Source organism: Balaenoptera borealis (genome assembly GCF_965194805.1).
Source record: "Balaenoptera borealis genome assembly, chromosome: 3".
NCBI lineage: Eukaryota > Metazoa > Chordata > Mammalia > Artiodactyla > Balaenopteridae > Balaenoptera > Balaenoptera borealis.
In genome coordinates, this window is record NC_138866.1 from 59,243,517 (window position 1) to 59,266,927 (window position 23,411).

Below are 23,411 nucleotides of genomic sequence, written 5' to 3' on the forward strand. Positions count from 1 at the left end.
GCTTCATAAAAATAACTATCAAATGGCTTGATATCTTTTTTAATACAAATCAATTACACTTATCTTAAAAAATAGTAAAAGTCCTAATTAGTTTGTTTTTGAGATCTGGATTAATATCCTTAAAATTTCTTATATATTTATATATCAGGCTGATCTTTGCCCCTTTGTATATTTACATTAAAAACTGTCACAAAATACTTTGCTTCCAGCATTTCTTTTTTATAGTGTACTATACCTTACAATTATAAATATTTCTCAATGATATTAATGTTCATTTTTATCATACATGTCCACAATAACGTTTTATATCATTTCAGAGCCTCATTTTAAGAGGAAAAGAAGGAAAAAAAAGAAAAGCGACTTACTTTCACATTCCAAGTCACCACATTTTTTTAAGTCTGCCAGCAGTTTTGTGCCCTCCAGACACTTTGTCAGAGAAATAATGAGAAGGAGGATTCTGTGAACTCCAAGATCCGCCATGCTAAAACAAGCAGGAATCCCAAACAAGGTTTAAACCAGTTGTTTAGGCGCCAGATATGCCAGCCAAAACAGGAGACACCCCACACTCTTTACTAAATATAAGAGGAAAAGTTTTGGGGTTTTTAAATCCCTTGATAACTACCTTTTTCTATTGGTGTTTAGGCTTAACTTGAGGGACAAACACTCTCTGTTCTCAATCTGCAGTATCAGCAGCGTCAGGTGTCCAGATTATACATAAGGGTTTAATAATTAACAGGGATTTTTAGTTGGAGTCATGTTTTATAAAGCCAGTGCAGTAAAACTCTCTTGCTTAAAGGCACCTTGCATTCCACAGAACAATTCTTAAAGAGGCCTCCATAAAAAGGTAGTTCATCTCCTTCTGTTAAAGTCTTCAGGTAGATCAGTCGATAAGTTCATAGTATTTGCTGCATGCAAATACCAGCGTCAGTGGAGATATAGTTATATGTAGAAGCAATAATAATTTATGTTAAAAGCATGGTTTGGGATTATCATGATGAAAGTTATTTGAAAAAAATATCCCACGTTCGTATTTTAACAACCTCCAGTGTTACTATAAAGTTGAAACTTATATTTAGTTAAGATAGTTAAAATGTATTAAGTACTTACTATGTTGCAGGTACTGTCAAACAATTACGTGATCTGATTTTACTCTCACATCAACTCTCTGAGGTAGGTAATATTATCATCCCCATTTTTGCATTATGAGGAAACTGAGGTACATAGAGATGGGTTAAATCACTTGCCCAATGTCACATATTGAGTGGAGAAGAAATTAAAACCTAGGCTCTGTGACTCCTGCTACCCACAACCACTATGCTTTACCACCAAGAATCAAGTCATCTGCCACAGAAAGATGTCTACTCTGTCTGCAACAATACCATTCGGAAACAGAAGGTACAATATCATTTTATGTATTTAAATTCATATGCATATTTCTGTATATAGAGAGAGAAAGAGAGAGATGTCTGAAAGAATCCTCCCCCATATGGTGGGAATATATCGTGTGAGTTCCAGTTGTGTTCACTTTCTTCTTTGTATTTTTCTCTATTGTTTGACTTTCTTTTTAAAAATCAGTGAGCATATATAATTTTAAAATAACAATAAGGTTTTGAAAATCAAATTATTTGAAAGATAGTGTCACTTAAAAGGGATCAAATCCCTATACTGGGAATTTTTGTGTAAAACACTAGATCGCAGTAGATTTTTGGAAACCAAAGTTGTCCTATTTCAATCTCAGGAAAATATTTTTCTAAGCCCTTCTTTGCTGTACATTTTCCCAGTGTCTGGGCATGCCAGGGTATACATACTTTGCAGAATGCAGCACTTGAATGACACCACGCTCCCCTCTAGTGCCTGAGCAAGCTAATATGAAAGACTGTTGCTTTCAAAGTCCTAAAAAAAAAAGACATGTGTTTTCTATTTGTTTGTTTTCCAGAACCAATAATTAGTAGGAAGCCTGCTCTCTGAGATCAAAGATTTTTACATCCTCAGAAAGAATCTGATAGAGCATGGATTTGAGGATCCTTTGGTTTACAATCAGAGCGCTGCATAACTGTACACGTGCACACTCAAAAAGGTGTAGGTTGAATACTTTTGCAAATCTATAAACTATGTTGTCAAAGACATTAAAGAACAATTAGCTCTTCAGCTTCAAATTTTGGCACAGAATTATTTACATAATCTATAATATCAAATCAAGAGTATTTAATAACTGGGACTTCCCTGGTGGCTCAATGGTTAAGACTCTGAGCTCCCAATGCAGGGGGCCCGGGTTCAATCCCTGGTCAGGGAACTAGATTCCACAGGCATGCTGCAACTAAGGAGCCCGCAAGCCGAAACTAAGGAGCCTGCCTGCTGCAACTAAGACCCGGTGCAACCAAATAAATAAATATTTTTTAAAAAGAATATTTAATAATTAATGTACTTCATCATTTTTGTATTCAATATTAAAGATGTTATGGCTAAATTCTGAACTACTTAATTTAATTGTGTTCTAAGTTAAGAGAGAGAAGAACCCAGATAAATTTAAATTTGCCTGTTCATTTGAGTCCAGAAAAACAAGAGAATAATCCTTGCCTAAGATACCAGCTTGGAGAGATTTGCTCCTGCTAGAAATGCTCCCACTTTCTTGCTACTTAATGCACTCAAATGATCTCATTTTATGTTCAGATCATTACTTAAATATATTTTAATAGGATATCTGAAAATGTGGTAGCACAGTGTCAACTATCTCTAACAGATCCAGATGAAGAGGTGGTACATGAAAGGGATAAGAACATTTAGTTTAAAGAAACCAAAGCATCAGGAATTCCCTGGTGGTCCAGTTGTTAGAACTCTGCGCTTCCATTGCAGGGAGCGTGGGTTTGATCTCTGGTCGGGGAACTAAGATCCTGCAGGCTGCTGCGGTGTGGCCAAAAAAACCCCAAAGTATCAATTTTCACCATAAAAACAGTCATATTGACTTAGCCAGACATTATATAATAGCTGATGCATTTTGCAACTCAAGTGTTGTGTCAATATTAAAATATACTACTACTGCTGAGGAATGGTAAGACTCAGGAATACTGATTTGGAAAGCCTATAGCTTTCTTCAGAAACCACATAGGAGGTAAGAGTACCTACTGCACAGAGCTAAAGGATTAATCGTCAAAGCCACACATGTTCAGTATCTTAGAGGTAATGTCACAAAGCAACCCTTTCCATGAGTATATACAGACAGAAGCATGAATGCTGCACTTCTACTGCTTGGCGATGTTATTTCTGATACTATATAGTACTATCTTTTCTCTTAGTACCCAGATTTCCTAAAGTGGGAACATATTTCTTCAATCAGCTGCCTGTTACTTTGGCAGTTTACAAGATAGAGAAACTTGATTACAGTGGTGCCATCTTATCCACGGTTTCACTTACCATGGTTTCTGGTACCTGAGGTCTGAAAACATTAAATTGAAAATTCTGGAAATAAATGAGTCACAAGTTTTAAATTGTGCACCGTTCTGAGTAGTGTTGATGAAATCTCATGCTGTCCTGCTCCCTCCTGCTTGGTCATGAATTATCCCTTTGTCCAGCATGCCCCGCCCGTCAGTCACTTAGTAGCCGCCTTGGTTACTAGATCGGCTATCAAGGTATCACAGTGTTTGTGTTCAAGTAGCCCTTGGTTTACTTTTTTTTTTTTTTTTGGAGTATAGTTGATTTACAATGTTGTGTTAGTTTCAGGTGTACAGCAAAGTGAATCAGTTATACATAAACATATATCCACTCTTTTTTTAGATTCTTTTTCCATATAGGCCATTACAGAGTATTGAGTAGAGTTCCCTGTGCTATCCAGCAGGTTCGTACTAGTTATCTATTTTATATATAGTAGTGTGTATATGTCGATCTCAGTCTCCAATTTATCCCTCCTTCTCCTTATCCCCTGGTAACCATAAGTTTGTTTTCTACATCTGTGACTCTACTTCTGTTCTATAAATAAGTTCATTTGTACCCCGTTTTTTAGATTCCACATATAAGCAATATCGTATGATATTTGTCTTTCTGTGTCTGACTTACTTCACTCAGTATGACAATCTCTAGGTCCATCCATGTTGCTGCAAATGGCATTATTTCATTCTTTTTAATGGCTGAGTAATATTCCATTGAATATATGTACCACATCTTCTTTATCCATTCCTCTGTTGATGGACATTTAGGTTACTTCCATGTCCTGGCTATTGTATTGTAAATAGTGCTGCAATGAACATTGGGGTGCATGTATCTTTTCAAATTATGGTTTTCTCTGGGTACATGCCTAGGAGTAGGATTGCTGGGTTATATGGTAGTTTTATTTTTGGTTTTTTAAGGAACCTCCATACTGTTCTCCATAGTGGCTGTATCAATTTACGTTCCCACCAACAGTGCAAGAGGGTTTCCTTTTCTCCACACCCTCTCCAGCATTTATTGTTTATAGATTTTTTGAAGGTGGCCATTCTGACTGGTGTGAGGTGATACCTCACTGTGGTTTTGATTTGCATTTCTCTTATAATTAGTGATGTTGAACATCTTTTCATGTGCTTTTTGGCCCCAAAGTGCAAGAGTAGTGATGCTGGCAATTAGGATATGCCAAAGAGAAGCCATTAGGTGCTTCCTTTAAGTAAAAGGGGGAAAGTTCTCTACTTAATAAGGGAAGAAAAAACATCATATGCTGAAGTTGTTAAGATCTAAGGTAAGAACGAATCTTCTATCTGTGAAATTGTGAAAAAGGAAAAAGAAATTTGTGCTAGTTTTGCTATCACACCTCAAACTGCAAAAGTTACACCCACAATGTCTGATAAATGCTTAGTTAAGATGAAAAAGGCATTAAATTTGTACAATAATATTGAGAGAGAGACCACATGACTTTTAGTACATTGTATTGTTATAATTGCTCTATTTTATTATTAGTTATTGTTGCTAATCTCTTACTGTGCCTACTTTATAAATTAAACTTTATCATAAGTATGTATGTATAGGAAAAGACATAGTATATATAAGGTTCAGTACTATCCGTGGTTTCAGGCATCCACTGGGGGTCTTGGAATGTATCCCCCATGGAGAAGCGGGGAGTACTGTAGAAAGTACTTAGGATAAGTTGAACTAATTAAGCTGGGGTGTTTCTTACTAGGGAGGGGGCACTGGAATGGAGCCTTTGGAAACAGTTCCTGTGGTAGACAGGCACACAGTGAGAGACCGGGATCAAACTGGTGTGGAAGATGTGGGGATGGCACCCCACATCCCATCTTCAAGGTAAGACTTTCTGCCCAGCTGCAGGGAGTGCAGTGAGCTGGCAGCCTCCGGTTGGCACCTACTTGCATGTCTGCCTCAGCTACAGAGAGCCACTTTACCCAAGGTCACCCCTTCCTCGGTGATCTAGTGAATCTAGTTAATAAATGACGAGCGAGTACAAAGGCAGGATCATCTCGGCCTAATGTGGGACACTCTGACAGGCATTCCTCACTCTAGAGCTCCCTGTTGGGTTGACTGAAGTTCTGTAAAGCCTGAGTTGGAGTTTGACTTCCCCTTTTTCCCAACCCTGCCTTCTCCCCCTTCCTTTCATAGGTGTTGATCCCTTGAACCCAAAACTCCGTCTCAGTATTTACTTCTAGAGGACCCAACCTCAGACGCTAGTGATCCACAGATTCAGAAAGAGGAGACGGCAGGACCTGCACACGTTGGCGCTAGTCACTCCATGGCTCTTCTTACTTTTGTTGCTTTTCTGTTGCTAAAGGCCATGTTTTAATTCTGCCCACTTTTCCTCATTCTATCAGTCAGAGTTCTACCAGGAAACAGATGGGTATTCCATTTTGAGGGAGGCACTCTTCAGTGACTGAGGAGTTTCTAATGGACTATTAACAAAGGTGTGGGCAGGGTTAAGGAAGACCAGCAGGGGATGTAACACCTCCAGGCATGAAGGAACGGTACCCACAGCCTGGAGCGAACTCTAGGAAAGGACTGCCCAACAGAAACTTGAAGCCTTCAGGGAATTCCCTGGTGGTCCAGTGGTTAGGACTCCGTGCTCCCACTGCAAGGGGCATGGCCCTGGTCAGGAAACTAAGATCCCACAAGCTGTGTGGGTAGCCAAAAAAAAAATTCCTTAAAACTAATCCAGAACATAAAAAAATAAAGTTTCCCAATTCTTAAAAAAAAAAGAAAAAGAAACTTGAAGCCTTCAGTAAAGGAACTCAGTCAAGAGAATATGACTCTTTTTTTCTGATCTCCTGACTGTACCTCCCTGGTATTGTACCATACCCAGTCAGATGCCAGAGAATAAGGGAACCCTTCAAAGCAGTTCTAAAGGTCTGTGCTCTAGGGGCACAGAGCCAAGTGGCAAAGAGTGGACTGGGAGAAGCAGAAAGAGAATACCCCACACGTTGTCTTTATTCCTTTACTCTCTGTTTCTGAATAATATTATGCAATATCCTCTATATCCAAGATGGTATGTGTGTGATATTTGTTGATCAGGGGACTGAACTGACGAGTCTCATCAGTGGGTAGGAAAGGAATTTAATGTTTGTTGAGTACCAACTTTGTATCAGTGAGCTTAATATTTCACATGCAAATCCCATCTTCCAGGATAGGTATTATTTATTGAATGCCCATGTTGTGTCAGACACTATTCTAGGAGTCAGAGGTACAGGAGTGAACCGGACAAAGTCCTGCACTCATGGACTTTGTATGCTAGTGAAGGGAGACAGAGAAGAACAAACAAGCAAATAAATGAACAAGAGGACTGCAGTGATAAGTTATGGAAAAGTCGTCATCTGCTTAGATAAAGCTGTCTGGAAAGGCATCTCTGGACAGTGACATTTGATTTAAGATTGGGGAGTAGGAAAGCAGAACATTCTGTGCAGAGGGAAGAATTAACGAGAAAGTCGTACTTCATTGTCTGAAGTTTGATTACCAAAGACTTAAAGACAAAAACTAAAGAGGCATATTGAATGCATTCTAGTATGTCAGAAACAAGGCTCTAAGGTGGAAACTAACTTGGCATATGTAAACAAGAAACACAGAGGCAGGTGGAGAGTGGTCAGAGATGAAGTAGAAGACACAGACAGAGGTCCAAACAGGTAGGGACTTTTGGTTGTGGAAATGAATGTGAGCTTTATTCTAAGTGTAGTGGGAAGCCATAGGAAGTTTTAAGGAAGAGAATGATGTTATTTGTGTTTTTTATCATATAACTTCACTTTTTTGCTTTACTAACTCATTATTCAGGTCTCTTAGGTTAAATCACTTAATGAATACATCACTCAACTTTTTATTGAATGAATAAATGAATGCGTTCATGATGAATAAATGAATCGATTTCTTTTCAAGGGCAAGATTCTTCATGCCCCATTACTAAACAAAGTTCTATCTTCAGCTGTGTAGCTCAACGGCTTCTCTTTCTCTCATTTCAAAAAGAAAGTCAAGTAATCCTTTTGATTAAATTTTCTCTTTGGTAAAACAAATTTTTTGAGAAAAAGAATTGGATCTCCTATTTATCTTTGTCATTGGGTTGATATTAGTAGCAGCAGTAAAAGTCTAAATATCCAGCAAGCAAAGCTATGAAAAGCCTTTGGATTACCAGATAGCGTAGAGGATGCTTGACAAGTTGCAATAGATGAGTAGGTTAATGAGCAACGGTACGAAAATATTTAGTATCCTACTAATTTCCAATCATCAATAGCATGAATGTCTTTTAAGAACCCATATGGGCCAATTTTATGTACTCTTACACCATCTCCTCCAAAATCATCCTCCTTCACTGCCTGCTGCCATCCTCTCCCCATTTATGTACTCTTTCCTTCTTGCCTATTTTAGTGTCCATGTCCCTAAGAACCTCATGAGCTCAAGTTTCTTTAAGAAAAAAAAATAGGGAATTCCCTAGAGGTCCAGTGGTTAGGATTCTATGCTCTCACTGTTGCGGGCCTGGGTTCAATGCCTGGTCAGGGAACTAAGATCCTGCAAGCTGCACAACACTGCCAAAAAAAAAAAGAAAAAAAATAAACTGGGCTTCCCTGGTGGCACAGTGGTTGAGAATCTGCCTGCCAATGCAGGGGACACGGGTTCGAGCCCTGGTCTGGGAAGATCCCACATGCCGCAGAACAACTGGGCCCGTGAGCCACAATTACTGAGCCTGCGCATCTGGAGCCTGTGCTCCGCAGCAAGAGAGGCCGCGATAATGAGAGGCCCGCGCATCGGGATGAAGAGTGGCCCCCACTTGCCGCAACTAGAGAAAGCCCTCGCACAGAAACGAAGACCCAACACAGCTGTAAACAAACAAATAAATAAATAAATAAACCCAAAGTTTAAAAAAAAAAAAAAAGATGTAACACTCAAGATTTCAGCTTAAAAAGATAATAATAAATAAATTAATTAATTAACTAACTCACAAAAAATCAGCAACTTCATGTTTATGCTTCCCCCAAATAATTAAATTTTAAAAGAAATTATAGAATAAAATTTCTACATAGGAATGAATAGACAGATTCTTTATGATTATTATTTTTTACTTTATCCATTTCTTTCAAAGATATATAGAATAATGGGCCTGATGCTATAATTTTCCTTATTTTTTCTCTCCTCCTTCTTCCAGATTCTCTAGGACATAGAAATAAATGCCCCCTCTGCTAGGACTTGGCAAACTACTTAGCCTCTTGAAGCCTCAAAGTTTTTGTTCATGGAATGAAAGACTTGCACTAATGACTTTCACAAGTCTTTCCAGCTCACATGACTCCTGCCATCAGAACATCAGATTGGACTTAGTGAAACTTCTGTTAATGAGGAGGCCACACTTGATTTCTAAGACTCAATTATCACAGATTAAAAATAAATAAATAAAGGAGACATATGGATGCATCCCACTATGGTAGATACAAGGGGATGTGAAAATACCATTAAATAGCAACATACAATAAAATATGCATTCATTCTCTCATTTAGCAAATAGCTTTTGGGTGCTTGCTATGCACCAGGCACTGTGCTAGGCACGTGGAACACATGGGGAACGAGGAAGACAGCCCCCAGGGAGATTATAATCCATGGGGAAAGACAAAAAAGACAACTGAACTCCAGAATATGAAGGAAATATCCAGGATAGTTGGTCAATTCATTGGGAAGTGAGGGAGAAGGAAAAGGAAAGGATGACTCTCAGTTTCCCAGTTGGGCAACTGAGAGAGAATGTGGTAGTGCCCCTTACCGAGACAGGAGCACAGCAGGGGAGCAGGTTTGGAAGAGAGGAAGAAGACAATCTGTTTGGTTTAGGACGTGCTGAGTGAATAAAAGTAAAGCAATGCAGATTATTTGCAGAAAAAAATAAAAATTCAATGGTCTTGGAAAATTATATGTAAGCCTATTTTCAGAAGGCTTACTTTTTATTTTGAAATAAGTTTAAGATCTTCAGAAAAGCTGCAAATATAGAATTCCTGTATACCCTTCACCTAGCTTCCCCTAATGTCAACATCTAATATAACTGTATTACAATGATCAAAAATATGAAATTAACATTAGCACAAAACATTAAACTATAGACTTTATTGGGATTTCCCTTTTTTTGTCCAGCGATCAAATCTAGTATACTACATGGTATTTAGTTGTCATGTCTCCTCAATCTTCTATGACAATCTTCTGTGACAGTCTCTTATTCTTTCCTTGCCTTTCATGACCTGGACACTTTCGAATATCCCTAGTTTGAGTTTGTCTGATGCTTTCTCATGTTTAGACCGTGGTTGTAGATTTGGGGGGAAGAATATCACAGAGTAGTGTGCCCTTCTTATCACAGTCTATCAGAGGGTACACATAATATCAATCTGTCTAGTTACCGGTATTGTTAATCCTGATTATTTGGATAAGGTGGTATCTACCAGGTGTCTCCAATGTAAAGTTACTGTTTTTCTCTTCCATACTCTATTCATTTGAAGGGAGTTACTAAGTCTAGCCTACTTTCAAGAGAGGGGAATTTAGCTCTACCTCCTGGAGGGAGGAGTATCAAAGAACTCAACAGTAAGTTCAACAGTAAGAACCTCATTATCTGCAATATATTTACTTATATGTTCGACCCTAGTATATATGCAAAGTAGTTCTAAAATTAGTAATCCATACCCTGTGATAAATGAATTTACCAATCAGACTTAGATGTTTGTGTACAAGTCTTTTTGTCTATGGCCTTACAGTATCTAATCAAAACACTTTTTTCAAAGTTATTTAGGTGAGCTCCTTTCTTCCCCATCCCGTTCAGTATGGTTATGTTATACATTTGTAATACAGTTAGATTTATTTGCCATAGCCTACATTTCATCTTGGGCTCGCCTGCCATTCAAGCTGATTTTTTAAAATTTGCGTGCAGTAAAATTAATTATTTGTGGCGTACCGTTCTATGGGTTTTGACAAATGCATAGTCATGTATCCACTACCACTGTACCATACAGAACAGTTCAAAATCATTTTAAAGTTAACATTTAAGCCAAAAACTTATTTTATCTGAATTATGTGGAGAATCCTTTTTTTTTATTTTTAAATTTTATTTATTTTTGGCCATGCCAAGTGGCTTGTGGGATCTTAGTTCCCTGGCCAGGGATTGAACCCATATCCTCGGCAGTGAAAGTGTGGAGTCCTAACCACTGGACCACCAGGGAATTCCCTATGTGTAGAATTCTTAACTTTACCAGTTGCGTTCATGAGGCTTATTAATCTTTTAGCAAACTAGAAAGATACTGAAATATATAAGACCATTGAAAGCAAAATAAATATCTTTTAATCTTTGCAAAACAAAACTCCAATAAAGGTTACCTTTGAGACTTTCTACAAGTTCAAAGTTAAGAATGCTTAAACAGATGTATCCCTTGTGACTTTTTTTCTTTAGTCAGGGATTAAATCGATCACACAAATCTGACATTGAGTATACAAAAAGAAATGCAGAATCAAAATGAATTATAAGACTCATCAAATTTAATTAAAATACATTTGAAAACAAAGTAACTGAATTTTAAAATATTGTTTCTCACAGAAGTAATTTCCATGACCCATTCTAGCTCAAATACACTGCCAAACAACCTCACCTGCTTTTACATAATTGTCCTTCAACTAGGTTTGTCTCCTAATGAAGTGGTGGCATAAAGTTGCAGGAGGGAAGGAAGAAACTACAGGAAGGTTAAGAAGTGGGGGAAGGGACTTCCCTGGTGGCACAGTGGTTAAGAACCCGCCAGCCAATGCAGGGGACACGGGTTTGAGCCCTGGTCCGGGAAGATCCCACATGCAGTGGAACAACTAAGCCCGTGCACCACAACTACTAAGCTTGCACTCTAGAGCCTGCGAACCACAACTACTGAGCCCACGTGCCACAACTACTGAAGCCCTCGTGCCTAGAGCCTGTGCTCTGCAGCAAGAGAAGCTACCGCAATGAGAAGCTTGCGCACCGCAATGAAGAGTAGCCTCCGCTCGCCGCAACTGGAGAAAGCCTGCGCATAGCAACGAAGACCCAACGCAGCCAAAAATAAAGTAAATAAATAAAAAAAAAAGAAGTGGGGGAAAAGCAGAAGCGTCAGTCTCTGCAGCTTCAGGTGAGGGCTGAATGAGGTGAGGTGGGTGTAGCCTGGCTCTGGGCCATGATACTGGCCTCACCTGCCCTGTGACCTCAAGGAGCAGGAGTAGAGACGGAATGGATCCAACAGGCGGTACCCTAATTCAAGCACACGTGTCTATTCTCCTACTAAGTCTGTATCTACAGGATAACACTCAATGACTCACCACACACAAGCCTACTACTTAGTTTAAAAAACAACAGCAGGGACTTACCTTGTGGTCCAGTGGTTAGGACTCTGAGCTCCCACTGCAGGGGGCACAGGTTCGATCCCTGGTCGGGGATCCTGCAAGCTGTGTGGCCAAAAAAAAAAAAAAGAACGAACAAGAACAACAAAAACAACAAAAATGTACAGTCTAACCTCAAGAATAAGCAGATGGTACCATTTTAATTTATCAAACTCTATTATCAATGTACAGCTGCTGATGAAGACAACAAGAAACCATTTGAGAAGGTTCTTTCCAAGACTTTGCCCACCAACCAGAATTAATCCACTAAATCCACTACAATTCTACTACTAAATATACCCATCCTTTTAGCCTCAGGAGTCACCATGACTTGAGCTCACCTTAGCTTCATAGAAAGCAATCACATAACAAATGCCTCAAACATTTTGTATGACTATCACCTTAGAAGTTTATTTTACATTTCCTAAAGACATAATATTTTCAAACACTGTTTACCATCTATGATTTATATGAGTCTACATTTTTCATTACAGCAGGATTTCACAGAACAACCTTCTTAAGTATATGTTTCCTCCACCAAATAATATTTTACTTTACAACAAATCAATAGGATCCAGGGCAATTTTTACTGATTTGTAAAGCTTTTGTGGGGCAAGGTTGCTAGTTGAGATCCCAGAAATATGTGGCATGATGTCATCCAGGCCAGTGAGTCTGAGAAGCCTGATAACTTATGATTTTTTCCTGGATCATGTTTTGTTTGTTTCTTTATCTCCTACAATGTGATGAAAGAGATACTGGGAATTCATCTTCACATGTCACTCTATTTTGGAAGTTTCTGGAATTATTTGAATGTTGTTGATTATTATGGTTGATTTAGAATGACAAATTTTCTTTCTAGTTATAAAATTTAAAAGCGTGTTAATTATGTCCTTGTTCACTTCACAACATTGTACATCTTGATACCTCTGAAGGAAACTCCAAAGGGTCTCCACTATTATATCAACTTTACTGTTCTTAATAATTGTTTCACTCTACATGAGTTACCCCTCTGGACTAACCAGTCTTCTATAACTGGAGGAACATCTGATATCAACTCTCAGTCAACTTCATTAACAATGAGAATAATTGAGTAATAGATATTTGTATTTGGAACATATCATGAGATCCTGGGAAATAATTGCCATCACTTTTCTAGGGACATTTTTCTTGAACTTATATTAAAATGAATTTATATTCCTTTACACATGTGTGAACTGATGGTAAAAAGAACTATCTTGAAAGTAATTTTGGGGGCAAGCAAAATTTGGCTGGGATATTAAGTTTCCTGCAAATAACCACAAAAGTAAAAATTCACTTTACAACCATTAGGTACTGTGACTAACCTTGACTCTATTTTAACTTCTAATATTTTCAAGATCTCATACCTATGCCATCTTAAATATCTCTTTTTTTTCCCCTATTTTTTCCTTTATTCTTGCCATCTAAAATATCTCATTCCCAAAGGCAGCAGTGCAGAAATTTTGCACCTTTGCACATTTCAGCATTAGAAGCCCTTGTGACCCTTGAACTTTTAAGCATGTGCATTTTTAGAAACAACATTATGGGAGACCATGACATTGTCACTAATGTAACTATGAGGTGTATGACTCTGTGTCTCAGCTGGACAAGACAAAGTGCAAAGATATCCCTCTGAACTCTTGGGAGAGCAATGAATCACTCTACGAATGTCTTCTGTTTGATTATCATTCTTCATGGCCTTTATCCCTCCTCTTACCCTCACCCCACTTCCTCCTTCAAAAAAGTACAACTTTGGCTTTGTGACTCACTCACTGGTAGCCTTGATATGAATCTAGAATTCAAGACCAAATGTCATTTCTCACTACAGTTGGGTGATTAAAATTCAAAAAAGGGTTTTTGTTTGTGTGTTTATAAAGGATTTTTTTAAAAGAATAACAGCTAACCAGTGGCTACACCATCTGGAATATGAGGTATCCAAGGCCGCAGTGATGGGAGAAAAGAGCTGGAGAACTACGTTCGATGCTGTTAAAGACCAGGTCTGGAAGTGGTTTATATTATTCCTATTTACATTTTTTTGGCCAGAACTAAGTACATGGGTCCACCTAACGGCAAGTGGGAGGAGGGGGGTAAAATTTCATCTACCTGTCTGCTCAGGAATAATGATTACACAGCATTGCCTCTGACAGAGAGAGAGAGAGCTTCTCACACACCAAAGTTCCTCAACAGGGACATGGACTGCTGGGTGACAACCTTACAGAGTCTGAATTCTGCCAGGCTCATGAAGCTTTCTTTACCATTCTCAAGGGGCAGTTTTTACTATCCTAGCCCCCTCTCACTTGACTATTTTTCTAATGTGTACTAATTTTTCATTTTATTTTCAATTGAAAATATGGGTCAGAGGTTAAAAACCATTCATTCAAACCTACAGAAACAAGGAAAATACTGAGGGAACAAACTGAAATCATAAAGATTTGTGATGGATAAGGTAGTGTTCCCTTAAGCCCTCCAGCCCAGTGCCTACAATAGTTATGTTTACTTTATACTGTAGTCTACTAAGTGTGCAATAGCATATTATGTCTAAAAACAATGTACATACCTTAACTGAAACTACTTTATTGCTAGAAAATGCTAACCATCATCTGAGCCTTCAGCAAGTCATAATCTTTTTGCTGGTAAAGGGTCTTATCTCAGTGTTGATGGCTGCTGACTGATCAGGGTGATGGTTGCTGAAGGTTGTGGGTGCCTGGGGCAATTTCTTAAAAATAAGAAAACAGTGAAGTTTGCTGCATCAAATGAATTTTCCTTAAGATGTCTCTGTAGCATGCAGTGCTGTTTGATAGCATTTTACCCACAGTCGAACTTCCTTCAAAATTGGAGTCAATCCTCTCAAACTCTGCTACTGCTTAATCAACTAAGTTTATGGAATATTCTAAATCCTTTGTTGTCATTTCAACAATCTTCACAGCATCTTTGGCCAGGAATAGACTCCATCTCAAGAAATCAATTTCTTTGCTCATCTGTAAGAAGCAAGACCTCATCCATTCAAGTTTTATCATGAGATTGCAGCAATTCAATCACATCTTCAGGCTCCACTTCTAATTCAAGTTCTCTAGCTGTTTCCACTACATCTGCAGTGACTTCTTCCACTGAAGTCTTGAACCCCTCACAGTCACCCATGAGGATTGGAATCAACTTCTTCCAAACTCCTGTTAAGGTTGATATTTTGATGTCTTCCCATGAGTCACGCATGTTCTTAATGGCATCTAGAACAGTGAAGGTTTTCAATTTACTTTGCCCAGATTCATCAGAGGAATCATTATCTATGGCAGCTATGGCCTTACTAAATGTATTTCTTAAGCAGTAAGACTTGATGGGAAATTCCCTGGCAGTCCAGTGGTTAGGGATCTGCTCTTTCACTGTCGAGGGCCCAGGTTCAATCCCTGGTGGGGAAACTAAGATCCCACAAGCTGCGCTGCGCAGCCAGAAGAAAAAAAGACTTGAAAGTTGAAATTACCCCTTTTTTGGTGGGGGGGGGGGGTGCCGTGCCATGTGGCATGTGGGATCTTAGTTCCCTGACCAGGGATCGAACCCCCACCCCCTGCATTGGAAGCGCGGAGTCTTAACCACTGGACCGCCAAGGAAGTCCCTGAAATTATCCCTTGATTCATGGGCTGCAGAATGGATGTTGTGTTAGCAGGGATGAAAACAACATGAATTTCATTGTCCATCTCCATCAGAGCTCTTGGGTGATCAGGTGCATTTTCAAAGAGCAGTAAATATATTGAAAGGACTCTTTTTCTGAGCAGTAGGTCTCAACAATGGGCTTAAAATATTCAGTAAGCCATGTGGTAAACAGATGCGCTGTCATCCAGGCTGTGTAGTTCCATTTATAGAGCACAGGCAGAGTGGATTTAGCATAAGTCTTAAGAACCCTAGGATTTTCAGAATGGTAAATGAGCATTAGTGTCAAATTAAAGTCACCAGCTGCATTAGCCCCTAACAAGAAAGTCAGCCTGTCCTTTGAAGCTTTGAAGCCAGGTATTGAATTCTCCTCTCTACCTATGAAAGTCCTTGATAGCATCTTCTTCCAAGAGAAGGCTGTTTTCATCTACACTGAAAATCTGTTGTTTAATGTAGCCACCTTCATTAATTATCCTAGCTAGATCTTCTAGTGCTTCTACATCAGCACTTGCTGCTTAACCCTGCATTTTGATGTTATGGAGACAGTTTCTTTCCTTAAACCACATGAACCAACTTCTGCTAGCTTCAAACTCTTTTTCTTCTTCACCTCTCTCAGCCTTCCTAGAATTGAAGAGAGTTAGGGCCTTGCTCTGGATTAGGCTTTGGTTTAAGGAAATGTTGTAGCAGGTTTGATCTTCTGTCCAGACCACTGAAACTCTCTCCATTACAGCAATCAGGCTGTTTTGCTTTCTTATCATTCTTGTGTTCCCTGGAGTAGCACTTTTAATTTCCTTCAAGAACTTTTCCTTTGCCTTCACAACTTGGCTAACTGTTTGTTGCCAAGAGACCTAGCTTTTGGCCTGTCTTGGCTTTTGACATGCCTTGCTCACAAAGCTTTTGATTTAAAGTGAGAGATGTGGGACTCATCATTTCACTTGAAGACTTAGAGACCATTGTAGGGCTATTAACTGGCCTAATTTCAATATTGTTGTGTCTCTGGGAATAGGAAGGTCTGAGAAGAAGAAGAGAGACAGGGGAACGGCCAGCAGGTGGAGGAATCAGAACACACACATTTATTGGTTAAGTTCGCCATCTTAAATGGGCACGGGTTCATGGTGGCCCAAAACAGTTAAAATAGTAACATCAAAGATCACAGATCACCACAACAAATATAATAATAATGAAAAAGTTTGAATTATTGTGAGAATTACCTAAACGTGACACAGAGACATGGAGTGAGCAAATGCTGTTGGAAAAATTGTGCCAATAGAATTACTTGATGGAGGGTTGCCACAAACTTTCAATTTATAAAAAGCACAGTATCTGCAAAGTGCAATTAAGCAAAGCACAACAAAATGAGGTATGCCTGTATATGTTATGCTTTATACATTGCAGTATTCAAGGCTCAAATTGTCCCAAGTTTGGCCAGTGTGAAATCCTTCAAGTTGACCCCTGTATCCACACAATTCCAGTGGTATTGATAGCACTCCTGCTTTCTGGCATAGCAAGAGGTATCAAGCTCATTCTGGTACATTTCCTGCCCCAGACCTAGGATCAGCCATTTTTTTCAAGGAACCCTTCTTCCTTTTGTTGAGAAATGGCTTTCAGAGACTATGATCAGCACTGGGGATGCTCACTTCTACCAGACTGTAATTATTTCTATGCCCTCTCAGTAAATAAAGCTAGGAAATATGTGAATTTCAGAAAGAAAACTAAATCATGCATTCATATGGATATTTCCAATTTAAGTGAAAAATTAAATCATCAATTATTATATTTGTATTCCTTTGCTTTCACACTGAAAATCTTGGTTTTAATGACATTAACATGATTGCATATTTGCTTATGCATATACATAACATATACATATATAATGTATATTATGCGTAAAATAGTTTCAAAGCAACAATACTAGTATTACTACTAACAATAGAACTAATAGTACTAACAAGAGAACTATCAATTGTGGGAATTCCCTCGTGGTCCAGTGGTTAGGACTCCAAGCTTTCACTTGCATGCTTTCACTTGCACAAGCTGTGTGGTCAAAACAAACAAAAAAAAAAGAACTACGAATTGAAACTAAATATTTCATTGTGGTTCTTTTTGCTCTTTAGGATATAACTCACCATGGAGCTACATTAAAAGTTTGAGTTTTAATGTCATTTGAAATAATTTTTTTTTTTCTGTGTGGTTTGTACTATCAATTTTACATACTCCTAGGTTCATTTGTATCCATTTGTTTCAGATTTGTAGGAGTTTTTTTTCCTTTTTGATCCAAGTTTTTTAATTATATGAAATGTTCACATGGTTCCAAAATCAAAACTACAAAACAAGGTGCAGTCAGAGAAGCTTTTTAAACACTTTTTGTCCCTCCTTTTCACAATAAAGGTGTTTTTTAAGGTTATGAAATTGGACTGAATTGTTAAAGAGAACCTGATACCAGAGGGAGATTCAACAGAGTGCATTGTTAGTGACAGTTACAGGGGGGAAATTTCATGTTAATGAAATAAGCCTTATTCAAATCAGTAAACATATTATAGATCCAAAATAAATTTTACACAAAAATAAATTTTCTTGTCTTCCTGGTGAAGTGCCATTCCTGATCTTTTCAGCTAGGATCCAATCAACTATGGGGTGGGGGAGGGACTGGGGGGGACGGTGTGGACAGAGACACGGAAGTCTCTACTTCAACAAGAGGAAAACAAAAGAGCTTCCTGCAAATTGGAAAAAAAATTCCAAAATTTCCTATATACAAACAACAACTAAGTGGAAATACAGAAAAGGGAAAAATTCTTATTAAAAAGGATACCTGGGCTACCCTGGTGGTGCAGTGGCTGAGAATCTGCCTCCTAATGCAGGGGACACGGTTTCGAGCCCTGATCTGGAAAGATCCCACATGCCATGGGGCAACTGGGCCCGTGCACCCCAACTACTGAAGCCTGTGCACCTAGAGCCCGTTCTCCAAAACGAGAGAGAGGCCACCACAGTAAGAAGCCCGCGCACCACAACGAAGAGTAGCCCCCTCTCACCGCAGCTAGAGAAAGACTGCATGCAGCAACAAAGACCCAATGCAGCCAAAAATAAATAAATTAAAAAAAAAAAAAAAAGGATACCTGCACACAAACCCTGTGGCTAAACCTAATAAAAATGTGCAGGACCTGTATAAAAAAAAGCTATAAAATTTTACTAAAATAGATGACAGAATAAATGGAGAGGCATATTAGTTTCTGTTTAGACAGACTCAATATTCCGAAGTTGTTGATTATTCCTAAATTATAAAGTCAGTGCAATCACAATCAAATTACAACTTTGGGGGGAACTTGAAAAGTGATTCTAAAGTTTTCATTAAAAATAAATATATATTTTGGGAAATTTGGAAAAGCATAACTGGGGGCACCCCATGTGTGTCCCTAATCCCAGCTGGTCTGCCTGAGACCCCCTGAGCGCCAGACCTGGCCCCCCCACAGGGCTCCATTTCCACTCCATCAAGATGAAAGAAACTATCATGAACCAGAAGAAACTCACAAAACTGCAGGCACAAGTGCACATTGGTGGGAAAGGAACTGCTCACAGAAAGAAGTTGGTTCATAGAACAGCTACAACAGATGATTTAAGACAAACAAACAAACAAACAAACTTCTCCTTAAAGAACTTAAAGAAACTTAGGGGTAAACAACATCTCTGGTATTGAAAAGTTAATGTGATGCACATTAACAACCCTAAATTTCAAACATCTCTGGCGGCCAACACTTTCACTGTTATTGGCCATGCTGAAACAAAGCAGCTGACAGAAATGTTACCTGGCATCTTAAAACAGCTTGGTGCAGACAGTCTGACTAGTTTAAAACGACTGGCTGAAGCGCTGCCAAAATAATCTGTGGGTGGAAAAGCACTGCTTGCTACTAGAGAGGATGGTGATGATGAAATTCCAGATCTTACGGAGAATTTTGCTGAGGCGTTCAAGAATGAGACAAACTGAATTGAGTCAACTTCTGAAGATGAAACTTGAAGTTACTGGGTGCTGTTATTTTATATTAAGACTACTTTTTAAAACTTTGTCCCTGGGTCTGATAAAATATAGATTCCTAATATTTTAAAGCCCAAGTCCCTTGGACACTGCAGCTCTTTTCAGTTTTTGCCTATACGCCATTCATTCTTTGCAGCTAATTAAGCTGTAGAAGCCTGGTAATAAAGTTTGAAACAAAAGTTAATAAAGTTCTTCACTTAGTTTTTAAAAAATGCATAATTGGGGGAGGATTTAGCATAGATAAAAGATAGATATTAAAACCTACTATAAAATGACTTTAAGTAATACAATACAGCACTCAGTTGAATAGACTAGGGTCCATAAATAGATCCAGGAACACATGGTAATTTGCTATATGAGTGCATTTCAATATAGGGAAGACAAAGGTTATCCAATCAATTATACTGGGACAACTAACAGAAACTTGGGAAAAAAAGAAGTTGATCCCTAACTGTTTTTTTTAACAACTAAATAAATTTCAAATAAATTAAAAGTTAAATGTAATATATACAGTGGAATATTACTCAGCCATAAAAAAGAATGAAATAATGCCATTTGCAGCAACATGGATGGACCTAGAGATTATCATACTAACTGAAGTAAGCCAGACAGAGAAAGACAAATATCATATGATATCGCTTACATGTGGAATCTAAAAAAAATGATACAGGGAGTTCCCTGGTTGCCTAGTGGTTAGGATTCCAGGCGTTCACTGCCGTGGCCTGGGTTCAATCCCTGGTTGGGGAACTGAGATCCCGCAAGCCACGTGGCATGGCCAAAAAAACCTAAAAAATAAAAAAATTTTAAAATAAAAATAAAAAAACAATACAAATGAACTTATTTACAAAACAGAAATAGACCCACAGACATAGAAAACAAACTTATGGTTACCAAAGGTGGGAGGATAAATTAGGAGTTTGGGATTAAAATATACACACTACTATATATAAAACAGATAACCAACAAGGACTTACTGTATAGCACAGGGAACTATACTCAATATCTTGTAGTAACCTATAATAGAAGAGAATGTTTAAAAAGTATATATTTATATATATTGATAACTGAATCACTTTGCTGTACACCTGAAACTAACACAACATTGTAAATCAACTATATTTCAATAAAAATTAAAAAAAATTAAAAACAGAACTACCATATGAAAAAATATTAAATGTTAAAAAAAATCCCCAAATTATAAATGTACTAGAAAATATGTTTCACTCTTTATTAAAGAAATACAAATCAGTACAAGATTTTTATTAATGAGATTGCCAAAAAATATATATATAGTTGACAAAACTCAGAATTGATAAGGATATAAGAAGAAAAACAATGTCATATATAGTTGGTAGGAGTATAAATTTGTATAATTTTCCAATATGCTTCAAAGGTCTCATTGACCCATCAATTTTATGTATATGAATTTACTTAAGGCCAGTTTTGACACTGCCTGAGAATAAAGGTGAGGCTCACGTAATAGTGGAGAAAACTTGTTTAATCATTAAGATGAATTAATTTGGGGTCACTAAATGACAGGCAAGCTGAGAAAGTGCCCTTTTTAAAAGACATTATAAAGTGATGAATCTTAACATGCTCAAAAAATATATTAAAAAAACTTAGTAAAAAACTTAAAACTTCTCTTGGTAGTGGGGGAAAGGGAAAATAGGAACACATTTTATTAGCTAGATAATAAGTTCACAGGTGTTTGCTATGATTTTGGCTATTATTTTAAATGTCTGCAACATCATTACATAGTAAAAGGTATTTTAACTGGATGAGAGACAGGGATTAAGTGAATTCTTCTTTTTGGATAAAATTACACACTGTACTGACTTTTTGATTATTTATTCCTTGTTTGCCATACTTGATTTGATAATATCTGAGAAGACATTTATTTTCAAAGTGAAGAAATTTTAACAAGATACATGAAAATTCTGTGAACTTGGAGTCAACCAGAAAAAAATGCATAGTTATAGCCAAACCTACTACAAGCAAAACTTAAGTAGTAGCTGGCAATGAGGCTGCTGTGCACTTGTCACACAAGCATATGCAGCTTATGGAACATTCTCTAGGAATACTTCTTATCATGAGTGAGAATGCATATTCATACATCATTTAAATATTTTAAATTGGATTTTTCACTGATAGATTATAGATATATGTGTGTGTTTGCACACACGTGCACATATATATGTACGTATATAAACAAAATAAAATAATAGTGATTTGAACACTTGTATTTATAAAAGTTGATTCACTGAGGGGGAAAACATGTGTGATTCCATTACATGAATTAATGAACTAGAAGATGTATCTGAAGAAATTATCCATAATTCAGGATGGAGACACAGAGATGCAAAAGGTAGGTTCAAAGATACTGAGGAAAGACTGAGGTCTAACATACATTTAAGCTGAACACACGGAGAAAAGGGAGAAAAGGACAGAAGGAATATTTGTAGAGATATTGGTTAGGAATGTAGGCCCCATGAAGGTAGAGATTTTGTCTGTTTTTTTCAATACCATATCCCTAAACCTAGAAGACAGCCTGATATATAGTAAGTGATTAGTAAATGTGTGTTAAATTCTATTGAATTCTATTTCCAGTAGTATGGGAAGGTAAACACCTAGGCCAACCATCCCACTGAAAGCCTTCAAAATGCCTGGGTAAAATATCAAATCTTAAAAGTATTTATGAGATCCCAAGGGACTTCTTGTTAAATGAGAGGCAGAAGATGAGATGAAAGAGTTTTTGCAGGGACAAATACCAAACAACTCAAACATTACATCTGAGAAAGGAACCAAAGAAAAAGAAATGAGGTCCAGAAAAATACCCCTTAGGAGAAATAACCATTATATACATGATAGAGTTGATGGTTTGTTGGACCAGTAGAGTTGATGGACTGTTGGACCAGAAGAGGAAGAAGTCACCAGCACAGCACTTTCCATTTTAACTTAAAGATCAGGTGGCTTATACACACCCCAAGAAATGTGAACATACGTTTATCAAAAGACATGAACAGTATGTTGTTAACAGCACTGTTCATACTGACCTCAAACTGTGTGGAAACCACACAAATGCCCATCAACAATAGAATGGATGCATAAATTATGGGATATTCATTCACGCAATGGAATAATACACAGCAATAAAAAAAAAAGTACAGTTACAAGCAACAAAATTAACAAACATCACAAACCTAATATTGAACAAGTATAAAATAATCCATTTATATAAAATACAAAACAGGCAATAACCATTATCCTGATTTCTAACAATGTGTCATATTCATGGATTGGAAGACTCAGTATTTTGTAGGGACCAAATTGACCTATAGATTCAAAGCAATTCAAATAAAAATCCCACCAAGTTTTTTGTGGATATTCAAAGACTGACTCTAAGATTTATATGAAAATGTGGGTGGACAGGAGAGTCAATTAAAACACGGTGGGATGGGCTTCCCTGGTGGTGCAGTGGTTGAGAATCCGCCTGCCAATGCAGGGGACACGGGTTCGAGCCCTGGTCTGGGAGGATCCCACATGCCGCGGAGCAACTGGGCCCGTGAGCCACAACTACTGAGCCTGCGCATCTAGAGCCTGTGCTCCGCAACAAGAGAGGCCACGATAGTGAGAGGCCCGCGCACTGCGATGAAGAGTGGCCCCCACTTGCCACAACTAGAGAAAGCCCTCGCACAGAAACGAAGACCCAACACAGCCAAAAATAAATAAATTAATTAATTAATTTAAAAAATACAAACACCGTGGGAGAATCTGCTCTACCTGATATGAAGTATTAATATGAAGCTATGGTATTAAGACAGTGGTACTGGCTCAAAGATAGAATCATAGACCAATGCATGAAGAACCTGGGGGCAGGACGGGAATAAAGACGCAGACCTACTGGAGAATGGACTTGAGGACACGG

At 38.0% G+C, this 23,411-nt stretch overlaps 1 protein-coding gene, 1 long non-coding RNA gene and 1 pseudogene across 7 annotated transcripts in view; 2 read left to right on the forward strand and 1 right to left on the reverse strand.

Annotated features, from left to right (window-relative positions):
• Positions 1-8,290, reverse strand: part of MIA2 (MIA SH3 domain ER export factor 2) — a 112,338-nt gene extending 104,048 nt beyond the window's left edge. Inside the window, exon 1 of one of the 5 annotated variants that reach the window (XR_014242307.1) lies at positions 366-8,290. Coding sequence is in view for 4 of the 5 variants with exons in the window: in XM_082384076.1 (XP_082240202.1) it covers positions 366-480 (115 nt within the window). In the remaining variant the exon portion in view is untranslated. The remainder of the gene's footprint in view (positions 1-365) is intronic. The other 4 variants (XM_082384076.1, XM_082384077.1, XM_082384064.1 and 1 more) reach the window with 4 other exon arrangements.
• LOC309625132 overlaps positions 1-23,411 on the forward strand; it is a 359,632-nt gene that overhangs the window by 329,876 nt on the left and 6,345 nt on the right. The window contains exon 2 of the long non-coding RNA XR_014242340.1: positions 9,304-9,323. This is a non-coding gene — a long non-coding RNA (uncharacterized lncRNA). The remainder of the gene's footprint in view (positions 1-9,303; positions 9,324-23,411) is intronic.
• LOC309625109 (transcription factor BTF3 pseudogene) lies at positions 8,828-23,220 on the forward strand (annotated as a pseudogene). Its single transcript has one exon. The product of its transcript is annotated as a transcription factor BTF3 pseudogene (transcript).